General features: G+C 37.7%; 1 protein-coding gene across 2 annotated transcripts in view; it reads left to right on the forward strand.

Annotated features, from left to right (window-relative positions):
• Nucleotides 1–23,994, forward strand: part of LOC150092002 (long-chain-fatty-acid--CoA ligase 4-like) — a 63,356-nt gene extending 39,362 nt beyond the window's left edge. For both annotated transcript variants that reach the window (XM_090386464.1, XM_090386474.1), the window contains exons 9-17: nt 837–895; nt 9,145–9,209; nt 9,318–9,389; nt 11,820–11,959; nt 12,063–12,235; nt 12,351–12,425; nt 13,634–13,822; nt 17,908–18,183; nt 23,610–23,994. In XM_090386464.1, the coding sequence (XP_090242590.1) occupies nt 837–895; nt 9,145–9,209; nt 9,318–9,389; nt 11,820–11,959; nt 12,063–12,235; nt 12,351–12,425; nt 13,634–13,822; nt 17,908–18,183; nt 23,610–23,791 (1,231 nt within the window). In that variant the 3' untranslated portion in view covers nt 23,792–23,994. The remainder of the gene's footprint in view (nt 1–836; nt 896–9,144; nt 9,210–9,317; nt 9,390–11,819; nt 11,960–12,062; nt 12,236–12,350; nt 12,426–13,633; nt 13,823–17,907; nt 18,184–23,609) is intronic.
• Nucleotides 23,995–25,968: the final 1,974 nt, after the last annotated feature.

Consider the following 25,968-nt stretch of genomic DNA (forward strand, 5'->3'; position numbering starts at 1 on the left):
GGAGAAAATTGCAAAGGTTTAATTCGTATATGGATTTGTGTCCACATGTAGATGTGGATACTAAACAGTGGTCAGGCGCGCGGGTGCGTAAGTACACGTGCCTTGAGTGACCGGGGTTCAAGCCCGTGACTACTGAATACGGTGCTGTTTCTTGTATTCTATCTATCTTGTGAACTCCTCTGACCGTTTGGTCGTCCCGGAGTATAAACAGAAAATTTATTTATTTTATTATTTAAGCTTCCCAAGCTGGAAGGATTGAACACTTCCGCCCATGTGTAATATGTCCATAAATTGTGAGTGTTCTCTGTTTGATTTCCCTGTTTTGCAAGACGAAAAACCACTTTTCCGGTAGGGAAAGCCTGCTCTCCATGCCTAAGATCGACTAACTCCACCACAGAGTGAAAAAAACCCCTAGGCTCTTTGCATCATTGCCGGTATTCGAATCCACGTAATTCTTCCACCTGACATGGGGAGGATGGTGATTATAATTGATCTGCTACCGCGCGGACTGAAGGAATTTAGAAATTCCTCCGACCATCTACAGGAGTTGAACTCTGCCTTTCAGAATTAGTTGTTTCCAATGCTTAAATAAGTTGATAACTAAGTATCTTAATACGAGAATATCTTATTCTATATAAGAATCAAAGCTTTTCTACAATTATTTTGGTTCTCCTTCCTTGCGTTTTTCACATTTAAATATTTTTTTTTTTTTCAAAAGTAATCCAGTTTTCTTTATTAATAGCGTATGATCTAAATTAAGTTTTATAACACTGCATGATCTGAATATAAAATTTATTGTCCTGTATTTCACTTTATCATTTGTTACTGTTTTTCAGGTCTGATGCATTGTACATTGCCTATCTTCCTTTGGCCCACATCTTGGAAATTTCTGCAGGTAAGTCATTAAGATTTTGCTTTCGGCTATCAAGCACTTGCCTTTGTCTAATGACTTGTTAGATAGCTGCCAGATAAGGAAATTACTGTTAAATTGTAAAACCTTTTGATCCTAAACTATCAACAACTGGTAATACAAGAACAGCATCTGGAATATTCATTAATATGACTGATATAAAATGATTTTGATAAAGAAATATTCCTAAAAATATCCCTTCAAATCGAGTTCACTGACTCTGAATTCCGGTTATGGGCTGCTTACAGATGAGGATATAAATGTCATCTTTAAGGTTACGTATTTCACGTTTTCCCAATTTCCTGACCTTTTTCTTCCAAAAAGGAAGACTTGCTCCATTTTTAAGTATGTACAATGCGGAGGAGGTAATATAACCAAGTTATATGGACTAGCTTTTTCGGGAGCAGCCCACTTCTGCCGCCATTGTTTTAGTATTTGATATGGGCGATACATGGAGTATAAACTATCATTTATAACAATACATATGTGTTTTAATAACTTAACCTTATCACATAGTACGTAACGTACGACATTAATATTCGTAGAGCTTTATATTTGGCGTGAATATAGCGTCGCCTAACTAGTAGTGCATAGTAGTGGAATTGTAGGATTTTAATTGTGGTAAACAAGTAGTAGGTTCTAATCACTTAGGTTGGTGTTACTTTTAGCTAATAAACTTTATTCTACTAAGGCTATAACTAAATTAAAACTCTACGAACCTAATGGAATGGTACAATGCACAAAACGCAACTTGTTAGTGTAATACGTATTTTGCATATCTATCAGTTTAGTGTCAGGTTAAATCGAATTTCAACAGCAATCCTGCCTCAGACTAGAACTCAAAGTAGTTAGAATGCTGTTCTTCGCGGGGAAGAGAACCGAAGAGGGAGATTCTCCTTCAAATCACGGCCTAACGAAATGTACCACTTGTGTAATGCTTGCTGCTCGATAGAAGGGAACGAAATAAAATCATTAATGTCAGGATAATAGAAATCCTCGGGTGTGACGCATGCCCAGTGACAGAAATTCAGACTTCCCAGTACAGGCTGATGCAAAAAGACTAGAGTCCGAGGCAACGGGGGAAAATGAACTCTACAGTTCGGAACCGAACATGAACAGACACGAATATCACTTAACAGAACTCCTCTCTCTCCGATGTACAAGGCCCTGATGGAGATCCAGAAAGAGAACCACGAACTCAGGAATCAAAATATTAAAATTATTAAGAGTCAAAAATTATTGGAGGAAAAATTAAATACAGTACTGGCGCAATTACAATTAATAGATAGAAATGACAAACACAATGCAGTATTGACTATAAAGAAGCAGCAAAATAGGGCAATAACCAATGATGCGGACACGATAAAGACAGAACAACATAAACGTATACAGAGTGATATAGAAGGAAAAATAAGGACTGATAAGAGTAATATCTTACATAACGAGGGTAGCGAGACACTTAAGCGACAAAGAGTATCAGTAGCCGAAATATTCACCGAGAAAGACATGTCTAAGCCAGGAACAAGGACAGACCCTGCCAAAATTTTTCCACACCCTACCAACCCAGAACCTAAAGACGATAGAAATAGATATTGGTCTCACTAGACAATCTACGTTCGCGCAAATTGCGGCCCTCCCCGCGAAGTACCCGCAGGAAAACGCATCAAGTGAATCTGCCGCATGGATGCCTTCCCACACAGCAAACTACTTTACATAGCAATCCTGTAGGCTACAAGCATCAAAAAACATCACAAAGTACTGATGCGCTCAATAGACCTGAAACCGCAACGAAACGGTCGTTAGGACACAGTCAGAGGCTAGCGGACAGATTCAACATAATCCCTGTACAAACCAGAGGGAAAATATTTATCTCAAGACTCGACCCGCAGACGAAGCCAAATCTCATAAAAGAAATGTACAACAGAGGAATAGGGATCTACGTAGAAGTTAAGAAAATTCGCACAAGACATCAGGCATACGCTTCTTTCGTAATCACCTGCCCAGTAAGCAGTGAAGATCGTCTCTTGGACAGAAACATCTGGCCAGTAGGATCGCTTATGAAATCATACAGAGAAAGGGCTGGGAAGCCCACATGTAGGAACAACGCAGCGAACTGCCCAATAGCAATCAGCAAACAACTCAGCTGACGAAAAAGAATCTAATGAGATCATTATTTTCCTGCAAAATGTAAGAAGTATTTCGAATAAGCTGCGCACGCTACAAAGTTTATTGCTTAACTCGCGGAGTGATTGTATATGTTTAGTAGAAACATGGTTCCAAAATGACAGGTACCTCAATGCCCTTGCGCACTCCACCGGATACTATTGCCTAGCAAATGGAAGAGAAAATAAGAGAGGAGGCGGGGTAATGATTCTGTTCAAAAAAAGGATTCACGGTAGTTGGCGAACATGAATCGCAATCGGAAAATTTCGAGGCTATCATTGCCATCTTTGGAACGGAAATGAAGAGATTTCAATTATGTTTATTATATCTACTCTCAGAGCATACTAAAGAAAACAGAGCTGAGCTTTTTACGTGGCTTGCCTCAAACATGAGCACGAATACAGATACAATAGTAATGGGGGACCTCAATATGCCGCTACCAAAACATCGGGAGGCAAAAGTGAATTGGATGGTACAATGCAAGCCTAAATATGAGTCAACTGTGAAAACACCAGCAACAAGAGGAACTCGGTGCCTGGACTTGATTTACTATAACACTTCAGATATAAGGTTGAAGGAGAACATTATGAAATTCGCGTCAGATCACCGACCACTCACATTTGAAGCCACATTAAGGAGACATCCGACAATCTGGTTGGCATTCGAAAAGTATATAACAAATGTAATCTTCTCAACAAAATATATTAAAAATGATGTAATTCTAAAACACCTTACCGAATACAACTGGAAAAACCTATACCTTTTTAGCACCGATGCTGCCTTAACAACACTCTCGCAATCACTTTTACATGTAGCGCAAGAAGGAGCTTCTAAGGAAATACATGTCAGAGAGAGCAAACCCTTGGTTTTAGCCCACAATTAAAAATAGTTTTCAAAAACTGTACAGGAAATGGAAAAGAACAGGGCATCCAGAGGATCACATCTGTTACAAGCATGAAAGAGCACATTTCACAAAGGCTAAAAAACAAGCACACCTTGAAACGATTATAACAAAATTAAAAAAGGGCAAAAGAATTGCCAACAAAAAGCTACATGCATAAAATGACTGAGAAAACCTTTTTAAGGATTGGGCTGAAGCTAAGTTCGGAACACCCCTCAAGGCAAATCAAGTTAACAGTGAAGATAACATTAACAAAATAAATAAATAAATTTTCTGTTTATACAGCGGGACGACCAAACGGTCAGAGGAGTTCACAAGATAGATAGAATACAAGAAACAGCACCGTATTCAGTAGTCACGGGCTTTTGAACCCTGGTCACTCAAGGCACGTGTACTTATGCACCCGCGCGCCTGACCACTAGGCTAATACAGGATGTAATCAAGAAAATTAGATATTATTAACACTAATCAAATTGTGACTAACAACGAAGAATTGAAGGAAACAGCAAAGACAACTTAAAAAGAGCAAGCAACAGTTTTCCAAATAAAGCTACAATCGGGCCAGACAAATTCCCACTTTTTATGATTAAAATCCGTAGCTGTTTCATCATCAATATATTATTACATCTATTTCAGAGAATAATGGTCGAAGAGGATTTCCCGAAGCTGTGGAAAAACTATTACATAAAACCTATCCCCAAAATAAAAAAAAAAAAAAAAACCCTAAATCTGTAAAAGACTTCAGACCAATTGCTGTTGGATGCTCTTTGCAAAAAATCTTCGAAAAAACAATCCTGGACATCGTCATCCAACATTGCTTCAAACACAGACCTGAATACCTGCACTCAGTACTTCCTCAGAGATCGACCATCACCAACCTCATAGGAACACTACTAAGGATCCAGCAAGCGCTAAATAACAAGCAGCAAGTGGATGTTGTTTTTCTAGATGTGGCAGCCGCATTCGCCAACGTATCCATCCCAGCTCTAATAGTTATTCTGAGGGACTACTTCCTCATTACTGGAAATGTCCTCCATTTTTTTTAGCGAACACGCTTCTGCGCAGACAAATCCCAATAACAAATGGGAATGTGTGCGCTACGTACCAAGTCGATAAAGGAGTCCCATAAGGCGGCGTATTGTCCGCCACACTTTGCCATAGCCCTCGAACCCTTCTTAGTTCAAAACAGGAAACAATTCATCACATATGCGGACGATATGAAATTTTTTATTACCTCAGAAGACTAGAAATCTGCCAACTACTGCAACCAAGTGGCTAACGCCAAAATAAAAGAACTACAAAAATACCTCGACTATCGGACTACACCTAAATGAAGACAAGACTGCACAAATGACCTTCACATATAACATAAATCCAAACAAAATAACAATATACGTGAACGACATTCTTGTCCAAAAGGTTCATTCTTGTCCAAAATGTTGATCTTGGACTTAAGTGGGACGAAGGACTGAACTTCCTTCCACACTATGCTTACATCCGTAGGAAAACATACACGGCGCTCTGGACAACCAGACAGGAGCTCACCGGTATTAGAAACCCCAATTTAATGATTCAGTATATTAATAGACGTGTTATCCCTATTCCTCTATTGGAAATTATAGACCAATTAGCTTGTTATCCCACATCTACAAGTTGTTCACAAGGGTCATTACTAACAGATTAGAAAGAATACTTGATGAGAATCAACCAAAAGAGCAAGCTGGCTTTAGGACAGGATTCTCAACTATGGATCACCTTCACGTAATATCACAGCTAATGGAGAAAGCAAATGAATATAAAACACCATTATGCCTGGCATTTGTGGATTATGAAAAGGCATTTGACTCCATACAGCATAAGGCAATGTTTCGGGCACTGGAAAGACAAGGCATAGATACTCCATATATTATGATTTTGAAGAAAATATATGAGAGTGCTACCTCCTTTATTAGACTAGACAAAGACTGTAGGAAATTTAAAATCGAGAAAGGAGTTCGACAAGGAGACACAATAGCTCCGAAGCTGTTTACTGCTGCCCTTGAGGAAGCTTTCAGAAGATTAGACTGGTCGCAGAAAGGAGTCAATGTGAACGGAGAGTACCTAAACCATTTACGATTTGCAGATGACATTGTGGTCATAAGCCACGATCCCAAAGAATTAGAGGAAAATCTTAATCAGTTATGCACAGTTAGTAAGGATTTTGGACTAAAGATGAATATGGCTAAAACAAAAGTAATGATGAACAAGTATGCCACAGAAAGGGAAATAATGATTGAAGGAGCAGTAATTGAAAAGGTGGAGTCATATACTTATCTGGGACAAGTTATTAGCTGTAATAATGATAAATGGCTGGAAGTCAAGAGAAGAATAAATTTTGGATGGATAGCATTCAGGAAATATAGTCACATACTGGAGAGCAATATCCCAGTTTGTCTGAAACGTAAAATAATGAACCAATGTATACTCCCCACCATGACTTATGGAAGTGAAACTTGGGCACTCACCAAAAGAATGGAAGAGAAGCTGAGAACTACACAGCGAAGAATGGAACGAATTATATTGGGAATCAGACTGTTAGATAAGAAGAGAAACACATGGATTAGGCAGCAAACTCAAGTAAAGGACATTCTTATCAAAACTAAACTAAAATGGTCTTGGGCAGGACACATAGCTCGAAGACATGATGACAGATGGACTAAGAAAATAACAGAATGGTACCCAAGAGGAGCTAGAAGAAAACCTGGAAGACAAAGGCGGAGATGGAGAGATGAAATTCATGAGTTTTTGGGTAGTAAATGGATGGCCCGTGCTCAAAACAGAAGGAACTGGAAAGTTGCTGGAGAGGCCTTCATCCTGCAGTGGATTGAAAATGGCTGATGATGATGATATCCCTATTCCTCTATACGCGTCACAAATATTGTCTTCAGCTCCCGAAAGCACTATCAAGGCTTTTCTAGGAATAGAATACTGGCTCTTGAGATGGCTGAACAGAATGTCAGCTAAGCCTTTTACCATCTCAAGAGGTATACTATACTCCAATTTAGAAACCACTCCTTGGAGACAAGCGATTACTACAAAGAATATAATGGCACTTGGTCAGATCTTAACGGGATGGCTGGATTCACCGAAAGCCCAAGACTGGATAGTAACACCCGGAGAAAAACAAAGACGAGTTGCAGGTAAGGAACAGCAACTCAAGCCCGCATTTACGCAGTTAGATAGTCTGGGAAGATTCTTTCCAGCAAACACTCTAAAGCTGTTTAATACTCTAAAAATCAACCCTCAAAAACTCTGCACAAGTAAAACATACAGAAAAGAAGTTCTCGAAAACTGCTACCTGCAGATACAGACGTAAAAAAAAAATAAGCAGCACTAAGAACCTCCATACAGTAGCTGATAGGAATCCCGACCTCATCTGGAAACACTACTCTCACAGAAGAAATACTGAAAACAGTAAAAATGAACATTTTTACGGGTTTTTCTGTATTATATTGTATTCTGTATACCGTTCTGCTGTGAATATCCGTGCTAATGTAAATATGGTGATGTTATGCTTTAAACGCAGCAGTATAAAATTTTTCTCGTTTATTTATTAAGTCTTAAGCAGATTACAAGTTAATGTATTGTATAATTCTGATAATAAGTGTTACATATACAAAGTCTGCCCCTGCACAGCGGCAATACCCAAGGCGCTGGTCCCAAAGGAGGTAGTAATTGTCGGTGGTTCGTTTCTCGGGGAAACGGGAAATATTTTCTGCAAAAAAGCATAGGTGGAATAAGACAACAGGGTATGTCTGATATCATCTTTTAAGAGCATAAAGATGATATTGTTGTACACGTGGACACTAATGATATTAAAGTAGAATATCTGAGGACTTAACATGTACAGAGCAATGTTGGGAAAAAGTCGCCAGTTAGGACAGAATTTGAAAGTGTCTGCAATCCTGCCCAGATGCGATATAGGAGAGAGTATGTTGAGAGCCTTGTCAATCTGTTCCTGGAGAGACTACAGAAGGCTCATGGAGTAGAACGTTTCTCAGCACGGTCTGTGCTTGTTAACAGGAGAGTTTTTATAAGGATGGGATACCCTTAAAAAGAAGGGGTGCAAGAATATTCGCCGATGCTATCGAGGCAGTGCTAGGTGGGTCGGAAATCTGATAGCTCTGGGATACGAAGAGTAATACTTTAACTAGAGCCCCAAGGAGAAGTGAAAGTGATTCTTACATTGCTTCTATTGGAACATTTCAGTAAGCTGGAAAGCAATTTGTTTGAAATTTCAAGCCCTGCTGTGGGTCATCAGGAAACTTGCAAATACATGGGCTGTGTTTGGGTAACTAAGAGTAATGACAGGCACATGTACACTAATGCTAGGAGCATAATAAATAAATTTGAAGAATTGAAGTACTGATTAGGTCATGAAATGCCGAAATTTTGGAAATATCAGAGACGTGGTGTCGCTCAGACATAAGAGATGCAGAATTTGAATATTCTGAATACAATGTATATATTGATGAGGCGATCAAGACAGGAGAAGGGTGGATGGCTATTGCAACGTTGAGTTTCGTGTGCTATAGGCCTTAATGGCGGTGATGAGTATAACAAACTCTGTGTGCAACTATATAACTCTGTGCGCAAGCAAATCAGAATGTCTTGTAATGGGGGCTTTTAAATTTCCAGATATTGACTGGAACTTGTGGGTTGGTCATTCATACTAGCAAGGTTTTTGCGGATCAGTGCTCGAACTTCGTTTCTTATCTTCCTAAATGATATTAATGAGGTAATACCTAACCTTTAAGTCATCAGCAAGCTGTGTCAGCTTGAGAGGGATTTATCAGCTACTGACTGTTTTTATAACTGATGAAGAGGAAAAGGATTCTAAATGAAATTAGTTGGGCTTAAATTTCCAAATGCGGATTATCTGAAGTCGTTTTTTGAATTTCTGCTCTTTTTGTATTTAAGTTTTATTAGGGATCGGAGTTAGAAAATTGGAGTCGAAATTAAAATTCACTTCGGGCAATTCTGCCATTCAACTAAGATGCATCTCCAGTTTAGATAGTCAATTCTGTATACGTAATGTAAACACATTCAAGTATATCTAATGATAATGATAATTGCCTATTTGCATTCTGTGAAATAATTTCAGCAAATGTGTTATCTTCTCTCTTTCTAGAGTGTTTCTTTCTGGTTATGGGGGTTCGTGTTGGATTTTCATCTCCCCACACAATAACTGATAAGGTGAGTCCTATCATTGTGCATCTTTTCATTACTACAAATGTAGGAGATGTTAGGAATGAAAACTATTGAAGTTATTTTTAATTTTATTTTGCTTTTTTTTCCTTCCAGTCTACTGCAATCATACCAGGATGCAAAGGAGATGCATCTCTTCTACGACCGACTATAATGGCTGCTGTACCGGTAAGTTCTGTGTTTCTTGATAAATGTTATCTAAGCATTCCGTTTTCTAGGAATATTAGGATATGTTTTTTAATTAATTTAAAATAGTTTTATTTTTAAATACTTCTTTTCAAAAGAAACAGATAATTGGCGACTTGGTATAAAACCAGCAAACAAGGTGGGGAGGCCAAAACAGTTTCAAGTATATCATAAAATCATTGACATACACATCCATAATAATGGTGCTACAGAAAATGTTTTTTGCCTATGAAATACCGATACAATATAGGAGACTGGCTACAAATCAGTCTTTTACTCCTCCCTAAAAGACTACACTGGTACTGTAATCCTGAGATAGAGAAAGACACGCATGATTAAACTTTTTTTCTTGTTGGTTAGTTGCTGAAATACCACTTTTTAAATAAATATTAAAGGAAATCGAGAACCTATGCGTTTCTCTCCTCTCGTAGGTAACTACCCAACTGACCTTTGAATTTCCCCAAACTGTCAGTCTCAACCACCCATGTAGGTAACTTATTCCGATAATTTTTAACTAGCTGGCTAAAATAATTTCCTGCAATCCAGTCTAAACATCCTCCCCCCCTGTAACTTGAATTTATGGCTCCTAGTTCTAGAATCATTTATAACTTTGAAAATATCATCCTCATTCATTTTGCTTATCAAGTCTCTAAGGTGCCTAGTTTCCAAGCTCTGTAACCCACATATTCGAAGTCTTTCCTCATATGGACTCCCTTTTTCCGATCTCACCATGGGAGTTGCTCCCCAGTCTTTGGACCCTTTCAAGAAGCACAAGGTCTTTCTCTTAGGTGCGGTCTCCATACTTGAACACAGTATTCCAAGTGTTGTCTAACAATAGCTAGCCTTATATAATGGGATTATGACGTCCTTATCTCTACTAGCAAATGTTTGTTGAATCATCGATAGGATACCATGGGCCTTCCTTGCAACCTGTCTACAATGCTCAGAGAACTTCGTGTCTGACTGTATCGTAACCCCAAAGTCCCTTTCTTCCACTACTGACCTTAGGTCAACTCCAAGTGTATAAGTTATTTTTGGGTTGCTGTTCCCCAGGCATTTTGCTGAATTAAAGCATAGCTGCGCTTTTATAGTATGTTTAGCATCTGAAAAGGGGGGGGGAGGAATGCTACTTTAAATTAACTAAAACCGTCATTTTAATAAAGTTGTAAATTAGAAATACCTACTGTTATGTGGTTAGGCAAACGTCAATTCGATGTATCGAACATGCCGCGTTATCAACAGGGAACTTGCTATGCTCCTATGCAGCGGATCAATTGCAGATTGGAAACTATGACGGATGATATGTACACTACCCTACCATTAATATCCCGACACCTGCATATCTACAAATAACCTTTATTTATAGGAAAAACTATAACGTGTGAAATCTGTAGCCGTTATTACACCCTCTAGTCTTCGTGGAACACTCTCCACCAATAGTTCGGCTCTGTTTTTTGGTAGGTCTTTCCTCACACGCATACTATCCAATTCACCCATGAGGTTTGCTATTGAATTGAGGTCATTACTGTAGGCTGGCCAGTTCAACCTTTCGACGCTCATGTCCTCGAACCAATATGTCACAACGCGAGTGTTACATTATGATATAGGGTCTGGTATGAGTCTAGGTCTCGTACTAGTCTTACTGGTATGAGCTTTCCCCGATTGTTGCCCACAAACTAAGCAAGGTATTATCCAGGACGTCTAGATAGACATTGGAAAAAGAATGGTTCCAGGCGAAACCTTAAAAAAAAAACAGCCCTAAACAATCACTGCTTCCGCTAAACTTCAATGTCGGAACGATACAATCCAACAGGTGGTTTTCCGTCATTCGTCACACCTATACATGTCCATCCGACATGGGAAACCACGTATCTCGGTTCGTCATCCCAAATAACAGCTTTCCATTGGTCTACAATCTAAGAATAATGTCTACACCAAGGTAGGTGGGGGTTTAGCATTACTCAGGCTGATTAGTAACGTGCGGAAAGGCTTGGTAAACCACATCATGCAGCGCATTGTTATGATGCTGACATATGTTCCAATCATCTTAATTAGGGCCTGTGTGCTGCGACAACGTCGACCTGCGTTCCGAGCGGACGATTCTTTGCAGTGCTCTCATGCCACGTTCAGACAGCTTCGGACGCTTTCAGATCCTTTCGTTACTGTTTCAGCACCAGTACGCTTCCATTTGCAGATCATATCACCATCAGAGTTGTTTTTCAACCGGTCCATGGTGCTAACGTACCCACTTTTAACAGCTTTTAATTTACTTTTTATTTCTACCATTGTCATGCATAACATGCACCGGATTAACGTGATCCGATATTGATATAAGTACATGCTTTTTTAGATATAATCTCTTTGAAACCATTTTATTTATTTTTTCTGTTGCTTAATTTTGTTTACTTTTAGCTTATGCTGGATCGTATTCGAAAGAGCGTAATGGAGGTTGCAGGAGCTAAAGGACCATTTGCTTTAGAACTATTTGAATACGCAGTGAAATATAAACACTTCTGGTGGAAGCGTGGCTTCAGCTGTCCTATCCTGAACAGGTAAGAAATGTTAATTGGAAGAAATGACATATATTGAATTTATATGTTAAAGTCCAACACCACCACCACTTTGTCTGATATCATTTTTTTTTCTTCCTTCCAGGGTGATGTTCAAAAAGATTCAGCAATTGCTTGGTGGTAGAGTAACGATCATGGCTTGTGGAGGGGCACCACTGTCGCCGGACACACACGACTTCATTCGAGCTTGTCTCAATGTGAAGTTACTTCAGGGTTATGGAATGACTGAAACTGCTGCCACATCTTCTATAATGGCATGTAGGTGGCACTTACTAATCCACTTCTGTGAACAATTGAATTTTAAAGATATCTTTTATTTCTGTAATCCATGTCATATTCCTTAACAGTAATTCGTTTTCGGTTTCTTTTTTAGTTGATGATTACACGACGGGACGAGTGGGGGCGCCACTGAACAGTTGTTATTTAAGACTGGTAGATTGGAAAGAAGGTGAGTAATATCCTAGATTCTCAGTCAAAACTTAAAATTAACTGTTATACCGAGCAATTAAAATTTATTTATGCTTATTTATAATTACTGGGTAGTATATTAGCTGTATGGTGCAAGGAAGCCCTAGGCATTTGCTGCACTAGCAAAAAAAACACACACACCTATAACTATTGCCTCATGGTCCATCCAGCTGAACTGTGAATTTTCCCAATCTGTCGGCCTCAATTACCTGTTGAGGCAACTTATTCTAATAACAGTATTGCTGGCTGAGGACTTCCTGCAATACAATGAACCTCTCGCCCTTGCTTCTGGAATCATAAGAGTGAAAGTTTCACCTTCGTTCATCTCTGAGGTTTTGATACTCCTTAATCAAGTCTCCTCTAAAGAGCCTAGTTAGCAAACTCTGCAATCCGCATTGTCTTTCCTCACATGGGCACCTTTTTGCCAATATCACCACGTGCCTTGCCTGTATTTGGACCCTTTCAAAGCTCATTGTCTTTTTTTCAGATGAACTCTCCATACTTGGACACAATATTTCAAGTGTGGTCCCATAATTACCTTACACAGTGGTATTATGACCTTCTTACCTCTACAAGCAAGCATTCGATAAATCATCAGTGGGACACCACGGTGGCTCTTTCTGCCTGCCTTCGCTGCTGGGAAAACTTCATATTCGACCATACTGTAACACCCAAATCTTTCTTCCTCTACTGTATTTAGCTCAACTCCACAAATGTACAAATTATTTTAGGGTTGCTGATGCGCAAAGGCCCCTATAATTAAATAATTCGGTGGTTGGTTATAGGTTTCTGAAACTTCTCGCTTAAACTAAAGGAACCACGCGTTCGGGAACGAACGTTTCTTGTCCTCCAGGACACTGTTCAAGTAATTCAATATACTTAGCACACTGACAACAACAAAGTTCATTAAAAAGCAAACACTTCATATGCGCTAACCAAGAATACACATTTTCTGCACGTGGCAATACTATACAGCCAACAACCATCCATTTTTTTTTAGAAATTGTATCCTAAAATTTCAAATTTATAACTATCTTGTATGCTATAATTTACATAAATTAATATTTATAATTTAATATTATAAAGTAGTCTTTGATTTGTGTGTTTATTTTTTATTTATTACTTTATCCAAATTATTTCAAATATTATATAAAAACTCCAATATTCCTTTGATACTTTTTCTACCAGGTGGTTACCAGGTGACAGACAAACCTTATCCTCGTGGAGAAATTGTGATTGGTGGAGACAGCGTTACTCTGGGATACTTCAAGAACGAAGTATTGACAGAAGAAAGTTTTAAAGAGGAAGATGGTGTCCGCTGGTTTTACACAGCTGACATCGGTGAACTTTATCCTGATGGAACAATCAAAATCATTGGTGAGTACAACAAATGCCCTCCTGTAATACATTGAAAACGGGGAAGGTTGTGGGGCCGATCTAATATTGTGCATTAAGTTTCAATTTTGAAACTTCCATTTTTAGCCTAATATCTAAAAATAGAAGACTTCGTATAAGCTAGTGCAGGAGTGGCCAACTTAATTTGGGATGCGATCTACTTTTTTTCCTTCAAAATGTGCCGCGATCTACCATCTCATGTACAAGGTTAAAGTGAATCAACACATATTGAAAAATGTTGTTTATAAATTTTAAAATTCAATACAATTCAGAATTCTTATTTTAAATTCATACGTATTTTAATTTATGCGAAGTTTGTGTCTTAATGTCATCTGCCAAGCTTTCAAAATCGGGGATATACTGTGATAAGGTCGAAAATAAAGAATCTTCTGTATGCAAGTCCCTAAGAGTAGAGCGATTCTTCGTCTTTGGTTTTTTTTTCACATAGAGATGTGGAACCAAAACAGGAATTCAAAAGTTCAATGCATTTTTTTACATTTGAGTACTTTTCTCAGCAAACATATTTCCAAAACTTTTTTTTTTTTTTTTCTGATGATCTTTTAGGAAGATATTGGTTTCGCAGTGTAATAATTTCATTTTCAAGTAATATTTTCTCCATGTGATTTTTTTTTTTTTTTTCTGCAATTTGTTTCGTATCTAAGTCGACATTCAATAAGAAATATATTGAACAATGTCTTCAATTGTATTAAAATCACTGAATCTGGTTTCAATATCGTCCACAACATTCTCAATTTCAGAAACGTATTTCTCACTATTAAATTCAAAAACCGGATATTTTCGCAAATGATCTTGCATATTTGCAAAATGGTCGAATTTTTTTTTTTCTTTGAGATCCTTAGCCATTGCCAAAAATTGATATTTATATGCAGAAATACTACTAATCATTTAACCCACATTTTTATTTGTTTCTTGTAATTCCAAATTCAGATCACTTAATTTACTGATAAAATCATCTGCCAAAAAAAAAAGCCAGATCACACAACCACTCCGTATCTTGTAGCTGCTGATAATCATCTCCCCTTTGATCAACAATTTTTTTAATTTCATTGAGTAAATTTCGAAATGTCTGTAGAAACTTACCCCTACTCAGCCACCTGTGTGTAATATCAGATCTGGTTCATTTTCATCGAGTTGCATTTTGAAAAGTCTCCTTTGAAGAGATTGTCCTCTGATGGAATTCATGATTTTGAAAGCGATGTCCATAACACTTTTTGTATTTAATCTTTTTAGCTGGCTAACACTTGGTGGATGATAGTGGCAACAAAAAATCTGGGAATTCATAATCCTTTTGGCACAATGCGATGAATCAGTTAAGATGACCCGTCATTGCTTTAGCTCCATCTGTTATTACTAATACGAGCTTAAATAGTGGTAATTTAATTTTTTCAATAAAATGTTTGAATGAGTTAAAGATATCAAGACCTCTAGTTCTTTCTTTTAACGAAACCATACCCAGCAGTTCTTCTCGAGTGGCAGAATCATCGAAAACCATGCAAACCTTACGAATAAAAACGAGCAACTGAGCTGTATCACTGACATCTGTAGATTCATCCAGTTGTAAAGAAAATGACTTGCATTTTTTTGCAAGAAGTTGACTCACTTTAAATGATGTTGCAATTACTGCTTTAGATTGCAAATTAGGTGTCATGAAGAAATTTTGTTGCGCAAATAATCTGGATTTTAAGTTCTTTTAATTTATTTTTTCTAAGGTCTCTATTAGGTGAAAAATCCGATTGGTATTTACCATGGAGTGCGTTGAAGTGCCGTTTTAAATTTCCTTTTTTTGGGTATAGCCACGGAATCATTGCAAATCAAACAACAACATTTTTCTTTCACCATTACAAAAAAGTATTCTAGTTCCCACTCTTGATGAAAATGATATGTTTGTATTCTTTTTTTTATAGTATTCATTTTAAATTAAAAGGTATTAAATTAACATAAGTACTGTCCAGTTATTAAATCAGCAAAAGCAATACTTATCGATTAAAATTCGTCGTGATCGACCGAAATTAAAATCGCGATCGACTCGTTGGCCACCCCTGAGCTAGTGTATAAATCAGTAATCTTCATTGAAGAGCACACTCAATTTACAAACTGGCATCCTTATAATCACGTATTAAGATACCTGCGCAAGGATGACGAGGACAAGAAATAATGTTTTTAACAGCTGTGTACGAGTTGGGGCAAAATAATGAATACTTAATCCCATCTCTAAACTTAATTTTTAAGATGTGACATCGTGGATGTGAAAATAAGAAGCAACAGGAAACTGTAGATAGTGGTTTAATTATCGATATGTTCTGCAGAGTTCTGTAGCAAACTTATGGTGCAAATTTTGGCCATAGTAGCCCTTGCACTAAAAAAACCTCGCTCCACCAACAACAGCAAACCTTACAGAAACTTAAAACGTACATATGAAATTCGTGAACCAACTAATTACTTAAAGCATAACTATTAATAGTAATAGCATTCGCCATACTGTGCAAGGAAGTCGCAGGCTTTTGCTCCACTGGCAAAAAAAGTAGATAAGAAAACAAATTATATGCTTCCCTCCTCACACAGGTAAGTATCCAGTTGACCTTGGAATTTATTCAAATTGTCAGCCTCAACTACCTGCGAGGGCAACTTGTTTCAGTTATCAACGACTCGCTAGCAAAAAGAAAAATTTCAACAATATAATCTAAACCTCAGCTCCTGTAATTTGAATTTAGACCTCCTAGTTCAGATATTCTTTAGAACAGTGAGAATTACACCTTCTTTCATTTTACTGATCCTCTCAGAGCTTTATAAACCTCAGTCAGGTCACTTCTGAGGTGCCTGGTTGCCAAGCTGTGTATCCCACACAATCTGAGTCTTCCCCCTACAGTCGTCCTTCTGCCGATCTCGCCATTCGAGTTGCCCATCTTTCGACCTTTTCAAGCTCAATCTCTTTTTTTTTTTTTTTTTTCATATGTAGTCCCCATACTTGAACACAATATTCCAAATCTGGTTTTGCTTTATACAGTAGGATTATGACCTCTACAGGATAACGTTCGATAAATCGATAGGACACCATTTGCTTTTCTGGCTGACTGTTTACACTATTCAGAAAACTTAATATTTGCCCGTATTGTAACTCCCAGATTCGTTTCCTTCACTATTTTTCATTCAATCCCACCAAGTGTATAATTTATTTGTAGGTTGCTATTCCCCAAGTGTAAGACCTTGCATTTAGCAGTATTACAACATAGATGACACTTCTCTTACCATCTTTGAAGCCTATTCAATTCATCCTTAAAGGATCATTGCTCATTAAGTACTCTGCTAATCTGTACGTCATCTGCATTCATAAGTAGAAATTTATTCTTTACTGTGAATCAATGAAAATTAATCTCCGTGCATAACCATTAGGAGCATTATTTTGTCTTCTCGATGGTTGCAATAGCTTCAGCCACGATACTGTTTGCTTGCATCCTCCATAATGATCACATAGCGGAGAGTCCTCCCAATGGAAGACTTCGTCTTTTGGAGGCCCAAAAATAGCAAGATGGTCTCTAAAAATATGAAGATCATTCGTGTCATTTTTTTGGCCCATGGAATCAAATAGTAAATTAGGATACTACAGAAGAGTTGCACAGCGCTTGCGAATGCCATTGGGAAAAACGCCAACAAGCTTCGGGGAATTGGCACTCTCATCATGGTGCCCCTGTACAGTAGGCGATTTTCATTCAAGAATTTCTTGCAAAGCACTGCATCACTGTGCTTCCACATCCTTCACACTTACCGGATTTAGCTTCCTGTGAGTGTTTTGTTTTTCCAAGCCTAGTCACCTTGAAAGGTCAGATTTGCAACGACTGAGGAAATTATTCATAACAACATTAGCAATTTCTATATGTATGTTCAAGTTTGTCATCACCGAATTATTGATTTTGGGATATGTAAAATGAACAATTTTGATTTCCTTACAATACTGAAATTTAGTTCTAATAAATTACTTTTATTCTCTAAAGAGTGTATATTCTGCTTTTCTTTTTTTTTTTATACCGATATCTTTTCTTTTCCCTCAGATCGCAAGAAAGACTTGGTGAAGCTACAGTTCGGCGAATACATCTCCTTGGGCAAAGTAGAAGCAGAGTTGAAGACATGCCCCCTAGTGGACAACATCTGTGTTGTAGCCAACGGTTTCCAGAGTTACCTGGTATCTTTAGTAGTTCCTAACCAATTGCAATTGACCACCTTAGCCAAAGATTTAGGAAAAGACAACCTCAGTTTATCGGAGTTGTGTACTGATGAAGAGATGGTGAGGGCTGCTACAAAATCTATTGCAGAACATGGGCTACGCTGTAAGTACTATCTCAAGTTTTAATGGTATTATGGATCATTGCTTTTAGGTCAGAAGAGTTATTTTTAACCCAACAGCAATGTCATTAAAAAAAATAAATTTCTGTTTATAGTCTGGAACACGACACAGTCAGAAACAATTCACAAAATGGAGAATACATGAAACAGCACCGTATTTAGTAGTCATCCAGACTTGAACAGCGTGTCATTAAAAGATACTGTCTTTGAATGATACGCTGATTTTGTAATTACTTTTCACTTCAATTTGAAGATTAGCATCAAAATAATTACAAAATCCTGGCTCCATTCGCTACTAGCTAAGATGTCTGTGAGATGGACTCTGTAAAATTATATTTGAAAAAAATGACTAAAAATGGATCATTTTTAGTCATTTCTAAGGTCAACTGGATGCGGGAATTTGATAATTTTTTTCCATGTATTACTATAATCACCCTTTAAAAAATTACAATTATTGCACAGACAAAATTACAATCATTCTGGCGTACTCGTGCTGAATATTTCGCCAAAACTGTAATGGAACTGTTGCTCAATAGTTCTGTAACGGAACTCTTGGTCAAGAGTTCCGTTACGGAACTGTCAAAAAATAACGGAAATTTTGAAAATCGGTTTGGAAGTGTTACTGCGAATTTGTTTTTTTATTGATTTTATTTCTTAAATTAATAAAACCTATTTCAAAAGTAACTTGATCAAAAGCTTTATATAAATATTATTACCTTTTTTTTTTTTTTTTTTTGGAATACAGTATATGCAAATTAACTGTTTAATATTTTTATTTTTTGTACCGAAATGCTGTACTCCAACAATATTAAGATCTTAAACCAGAAATTAGAAATCAGTTTTTTTTTTTTTTTTTTTTTTTAAACGAAAACCCCAAACACGAGAGGTATTAGAACCTAAAGTACTTAGTACCATGCATGTGTTGGAGGTTTAGAAGACGAAAGAAGATATTTGTTGACATTGGACTTGAACTTCTGTAGATTGTAATTTTCAGGAAATACGTATGAAGGAAGGTTGTTCCAGAAAACGGCAGTTGAATGAATAAATAAGGAAGATGAAAAGTTGGTTCTGTGAGTTTGAAGTTGGCAGTAAATGGATGTTGGCTGGTAGCGGCACGTGTTCGGACTGTTTTGAAAGAGAGAGTGGGAATTATAGAAGCCAATTCAGAAGAACAGTGCCCATGGAAGTATCTGTAGAAGAGGCATGCAGCAGAAAGAGTACGTCTATGAGAAAGCGAGCGGAGAGACTCTGTTAGAGATGAATCATTAATTAACCTAACTGCCCTCTTCTGAATGGAATCAAGAAGCCTGAGAGAAGTTTTGGGGGCACCGCCCCAGATGTGGGAACAATATTCCATGGTAGGACGGAGAGTGAGCAGCTGTTTGGAAGAAAAGGAACGCCGAGAACGAAAGAGAAAACCAAGATTTTTAGATGCAGAGGAAGCAATATTTGTAATGTGCTTGCTCCAAGAGAGATTATAAGTCAGGGTAATCCCCAAAAGAGATATTTCATTTTGCCTAGAAATTGGAGTGTCACTAAAGATAAGCATAGGAGCAGGAGAATCCTTTTTGAGAGATACAAGACTGAGTTTTAGAAGGATTGAACTCAACTAAGTTGTCTTTGCCCCACTGGATAATTACCTGGAGATCGGCATTTAAGGAATTGGTGGCGGATATTCGAGAAGTTGAAGCTGATTGAGCAGTGCAAGGTTTCTCAAAATGGAAAGTGGAATGTAATGTGCTACATCGCAAAACTATGTATAGGATTTACAGTCAATGGAAGAAGTCATTAATATACAAGAGGAAAAGACTGGGGGGAAAGAACTAAACCTTGGGGAACACCAGCATTAGTGGAGAAGTTAAAGACAGAATCATCTACCATCACCTTCAGTGAGCGATCAGAGAGAAAACTGGATAACCAATTACAAAAAAACAGTTGGAAAACCATAAGATGGAAGCTTGTTCAGAAGACCTTTATGCCAAACACGATTGAAAGCCTTTGAGATGTCAAGAGCAACTGCTTGCGTTTCACCGAACTTTTCCATTGGATTTGTCCATAAATGAGTAACATAAGCCAGAATATCACCAGTGGATTGACACTGACGGAATCCATACTGGCGATCGTTAATCAGACGGGAGGTTTCTAGGTAGTTTAAGAGTTGGCAGTTAAATAATTTCTCCATTACTTTAGAAAGAGTAGAAGTAATTGCAATGACGATAATTGGATGAGAGGGATTTGTCACCCTTTTTAGGAACTGGCTGGATATGAGCAAATTTCACAACAGAAGGAAAAACACCTTTTGGAATAAGAAAGTGAAAAAAGGCGGCAAAGAACAGGATTAAGTTCAGGAGCACAGGTTTTGAGAACAAGTGGAATAATACCATCAGAACCTGAAGCTTTTATTAGTATCGACATTCGTCAAAATTCGTTTGACATCCTTTTGTCGGAAGACCACAGGAGGCATTTAATGGAGCGTATTGGGAACTGTGGGAGGTGTTTTACCAAGATCATTAATACATGAGTTGGAAGAAAATTTCAGAGTGACTTGGATATTTTGCAGGATGAACATCTCCACTCATAGCCCAGCTAATTTAGACTTGATGTGAACATGCTACAATTCTCATCGTAACTTCCACATTTTCTTAGCTTAAATTTTGGGATGCTAGCAGGTCAGCATTATCCTTGGCTGAAGTGACAACAGAACCATCTGATTTTGACAGAGGTGGGAGCAGAGATGGGCAAAAGTTGCGGCCAATAGCTTTGGCAAGAAACTAGAATGCTCGGCTACCATTAGGGCAAGAAGCAAGTTTTATACTCTTAGCCTGTTTAAAATCTAGTTTGGACTGGTTAATAACTGTTTACAAATGTTGCGAGCTTTTGGTGTAGGCAGAAAATGAAACTGAAGAATTGGAAACAAGCCAATTACTATATGCAACAATCTTCTCTTGAACAGTACCAGCACCTTAATACGAAAACAAAGGTAAAGGACGAGACTTTAAAGTAGAATAAAGGATTCCATTCCTATAAGAATAATTTAACTGACACGATTTGAGCAAACATTGACATCAGAAGTTTTAAAACAGTAATCCGTCCAAGGAAAAGAAGAAAAAAAATCTCGCATGTCAACCCATTTTGCATTCTTGTAATGCCAAACAATAAGAGGTTGGGAATAGCAATGAGATAAGAATCCATTGGAGAAGAGACAATAACTAAGTTGTGATCTGAGGTGCCTAAAGGGCCACTTACTACGACCGTGTACTTAGGAGGGTTGTTTGTGAGAAAAAGATCAAGCGTGTTGGCTGTATGGTTAGGATTGTCTGGTATTCTTGTAGGTAAATGAACAAACTGCGCGAGGTCATTAGTAATTTCAAAAGCCTCAGCATCTCGACCAACTGGGTCTGTATGATTAGAAAAGGGAAGCCAGCTGGAGTTGTGAACATTAAAATCTCCAAGGAAAATTACCTCACTCTTAGGAAAGTTGGACTGGAGAAAGTCAAGTCGCAAAGAGAGGAAGTCCAAGAGCTGCAAGTGATTAGTGGAGTTGGGAGAACGGTAGAGACAGCAGCTGAATTTGACACAATGAGGTAGAGAGATTTTTAAGCCAGAGAAGATTTTAAAGAAGAGATTCCAAATTACCAAATCTCTGACAGGGAATATCGGAACGAACATATGCACAAGTACCACCTTTACAGCGAATAATTTGGGCAACTGAGTTGAGCAGTAGTTGAATCAACCGATAACCGAGATTCTGTCAGAAAAAGTACATGGGTTTTGGCAGACTGCAAGTGGAAATGGACATCGTTGAGATTAGAATTGAGACCACGTATATTTGTGAAATGAACTATGAAGTGTTTGAGAGGTGTAGATCTTTTCGCAGATAAGTTTACTCTATTAAAGTGTTGTGTTTGAGTCTGACGGATGTCCACAGGAAGCTACTTGCCGAATTGTATTATCCCAACGATGAAGTTTCGCAAAGGCTACGTGGTGTTCTGTTCTGGAGCTGTTTTAAATAGTTTCGCATGGGACCATTGGGTTTTGAACAAAAATCATGAATGCTGAGGTCTGTCTTGGAGACTCGCTCCATAGCCGAGCGATCAGGAGAAAGGGTGCATAAGTACACGTGTCTTGAGTAACCGGAGTTGAACCTGTGACTGCTAGGTACGATGCTGTTTCTTGTAATCTGTCTTGTGAACACTTGATGTGTGGTCGTCCCGAAGTATAAACAAAAAGTTAAATTTAAAATTAATTATAATGCTTAAAACTTTGGAATCATAGAGTAAGACAAACAGTTTTCTTTAATTATTATTTTTTTGTTTTTTTATATCAGCTATGACAATGTTAAGGTTTAATATAACAAAACAATACACTACAAAGTATTTTAAGAGTACAACGTATTTTTGCTGTTTCAATTGCGTTTAGAAATCAGTGTTATGGTCTTGTCACGTGCAGTCGTCCTGATTGTGGTTTGCCCTTTAAACTGCCAGTCTCCTTGAATCTTGGAATGGTAGTTTGTATTGCTTTAAATGAAACACCTAGGTTTTTGTCAATATTTCTCATGGAATAACTTTCTTTATATATAACAACACTTCTTTTCAACACTCAGTTCCTTAGTTCTTGCCATGTTTACAACAAACAAAACTTACACCAAACATTCTTTCCGAATGACAGATGTTCGATTTTATAAGCTACAGCTATTACTCCTCAATTTATATTATTGCAAAATGCTCTAGAATCATCTACAATCTTCTATAGTATTGAAAAAAAAAATACTCCCACTGTCTTGAATCATCTACAACTTTCTGCCACATTTAGGAGTCTTCTACATCTTTCTGAAATCTCTATCAGAAAGACAACGCTCCATATCATACTGCTCGCGTTATAACGAACTGCTTTGAGGACATAAGCGACGAAAAGTTGGACTGGCCAGCTCAGATCCCTGACCTAAATCCTGTAGAGAACTTGTGTCGAAATGGATCGAGTGCGTGTGAGGAGTGACTGCCCAAATAAAAACAGCTGAACTGGTCGCCGCGTTGAAGGCCGAAAAGTAAAAAATATCGGAGGACATTTTACAAACAAACTGGTGGAGACTAGGCTAAAGGTTTCAGATGCCCTGATTAATGGTAGGGCAGTGTTTCAGGCTGAAACGATCACCTGTTATTCTTAAATTCTTAAATGTTATTTCTATCATGGTCTGCTTGTAGAAAGTGAAACCGAACATGAACGCCCCTGTAAGACCTAAAATTAACTTTTTTTTTGAACCAATAGACAAGTGAAAACAAAGAAAATATGCAAATGAACTCTTTACAACTCTTACTATAAAGCAAGGCCAAAATCACAGAACAATTTTTGAAACCAAACTGAAATTAAACAGTAACTATGATAACTGAACTTTTCTCTTTTTTTATCCTAGGTCGACTCCAGCGAACGGAAATTCCAACCAAAGTAAAACTGTGCTCAGAAGAATGGTTACCCGATACAGGGTTGGTAACAGCTGCCTTCAAACTACGTCGGAAAGTAATTCAGCAACATTACCAACACGCAATTGATGAGATGTATTGTGACAACGAGGGTGGAACATCGAAATCCAGATAAATAACGCTGTGATAAGAACGAAGACGCAACAGGTTCTGGTCTCGTGTTTCGAACCAGTAACTTCAAAGGGACAGTCAACAGAATCATCAACCGGATTCTTCACGTTCTAGCGCAATGAGACCAATCGAGTTGCCTCTTCTGATGCTATGTATTTAAACTTCCGCATTTATTAACGTAACGTTTTTCTATTAAATTTTTATGGAAGAATTATTTTTCCATACCAGCTGGAATCATCATTCCATCTCCAATGAGAATATCGACGTTTTGTACATATTTTTGATAATCGCGTTCCGTTTTGTTCGTTGTTAATGATATTTTTGATAAGTTTGTTTATAAAAGTTTGTCTATCTGCGGTAGTTCCTATTTAGTGAGAATAAGCCAAAGGCTTCCGTTAGTTAAAGAATATTTAATTCCAATGGTGTAGATAAGTTGGAGACTCGTAGATTCATGGTAGTACAGAAGGGGCCATCTATCCGCTACCACAGACTTCGCAATGAAGACCTATCTCAGGAACTGCAGAGTTTTTGGTTTAAGTTTTGAGAGATGTAAGTGTTTAAAAGTTGTGTGAGATTTGTATGTTGTATAAATAAATTGTTTTCATCCTTGAGTTTTTTTGTTGTTTTTTTTTTTTTTTAATCCTTAATCTGAAACTTCAAAACTTGAATTTAACTATTCAAGTATTTAACTCCTGAGGGAATTAAATACAGTACTAGTTTGGTATATCTTTGTGTTTTGCTGTAAGTATCCTTTGGAGCAGGAGACTAAGGATTCTCGTATGTGGTTAGATATCCTTTATTTTTAAAGTTCCTCCTTGAATAAGAAGTAAGGCCTCACATGAAGTAATGTGTTATAGGCATAGGTAGTAGTTTATCAGTTTAAACTAATCACATCCATTAGAGTTGGATGTGGTCTTTGAATACTTTCGGACATCTTACTTCTGGTATCGGCTTGATGACATAAGTACCAGAATTTGGAAGGAGTTCCATTGCTCAAGGTATAAAATGCAAAATTACATCTATGATTTAAAAAAACAAAAATACAACAAACCAGCATGAAAATCTGGACGCTGAGAAGGTCTGCACAACTGACCAAGCTTCTTTGTTATCCTTAGGGTATGTGACTCTTCTTCAAGCAAGTAGACCAGCTGAGGAAAAGGGGAGAGTTAGTTTTTCCCCCTTTCTCTTCTGACAGTCTAAATATCTTTTGTGCGAGAAGTGGTATTGTTTCGTGCAGGGGCATCCTTTGTGTTTCTCTCAATTCATGTATCTTTTTTTTTTTTCTGATTTAAACCTGTGAAGCTCATATTATAGTACTTAATTTTGTTGATTGCTTAATTTAAATATTAAAAAATTTAACGCATTAACTCCAGATGTTCAAGGATCCTTTTCCGGAAATAGTAAAAAAAAAAAAAAAAAAAAAACGCCCCTCACAAGAGGCACACAGCGCCTTGACCTGGTACACTACAATACTCGACACATCATATTAACGACAATACGACTCTCTTGGCTTCTGATCACATCCCTTACTAAATCCAAGCCACCCTAACAAGTCAAGCTTGTAGACAAAAAGAGAACTGGAGGTGGGAAAACAACGCTGATTTTATCTTCTCAACCAAGTACTGTCTATAAAACCAGACGTAATTTTGAAACTGCTCATGAATTTCAACTGGCAAGAGATTTTCTCTTCCACTTTATTGCTCTTGAGAGTGCATCAAAACGCATTAATTTCCGATCGAGCAAATTCCTGGTTTAGTACACAAGTAAAATATGCTTTCAAGAACAAGCAAAAACTCTTCAGAAAATGGGAAAAAAAAACTGAACACCCACCTGATTATATTCAATATAAAGAAGCTAGAGCACGATTCATTCGATTGAAACGTCAAGCTCACTATGACATGGTGCGATCACATTTAAAGAAAGGAAGCAGAATACCTAATAAGAAAAGGCGTACGGATATAATGCCAGAGCACATCTTCTCAGAATGGACCCAAGCCACCTTTGGAACTCCTCTGGCAGAAAATCAAGTTGACAGTGAAGCCAACACAGAAAATCCGTGAAGCAATCAGCAAACTCAAGACAGAAGTCTCTGCTGAACTGTCTCAAATCAATATCGCTAGAGATGACGTTAAAGCCGCTGTGAATAGCCTCAGAAATAAAGCCATAATTGAATCTTAATCA

This window comes from Mastigoproctus giganteus, chromosome 1 (genome assembly GCF_048544385.1).
Source record: "Mastigoproctus giganteus isolate SK-2022 chromosome 1, ASM4854438v1, whole genome shotgun sequence".
NCBI classification, from domain to species: Eukaryota; Metazoa; Arthropoda; class Arachnida; order Uropygi; family Thelyphonidae; genus Mastigoproctus; species Mastigoproctus giganteus.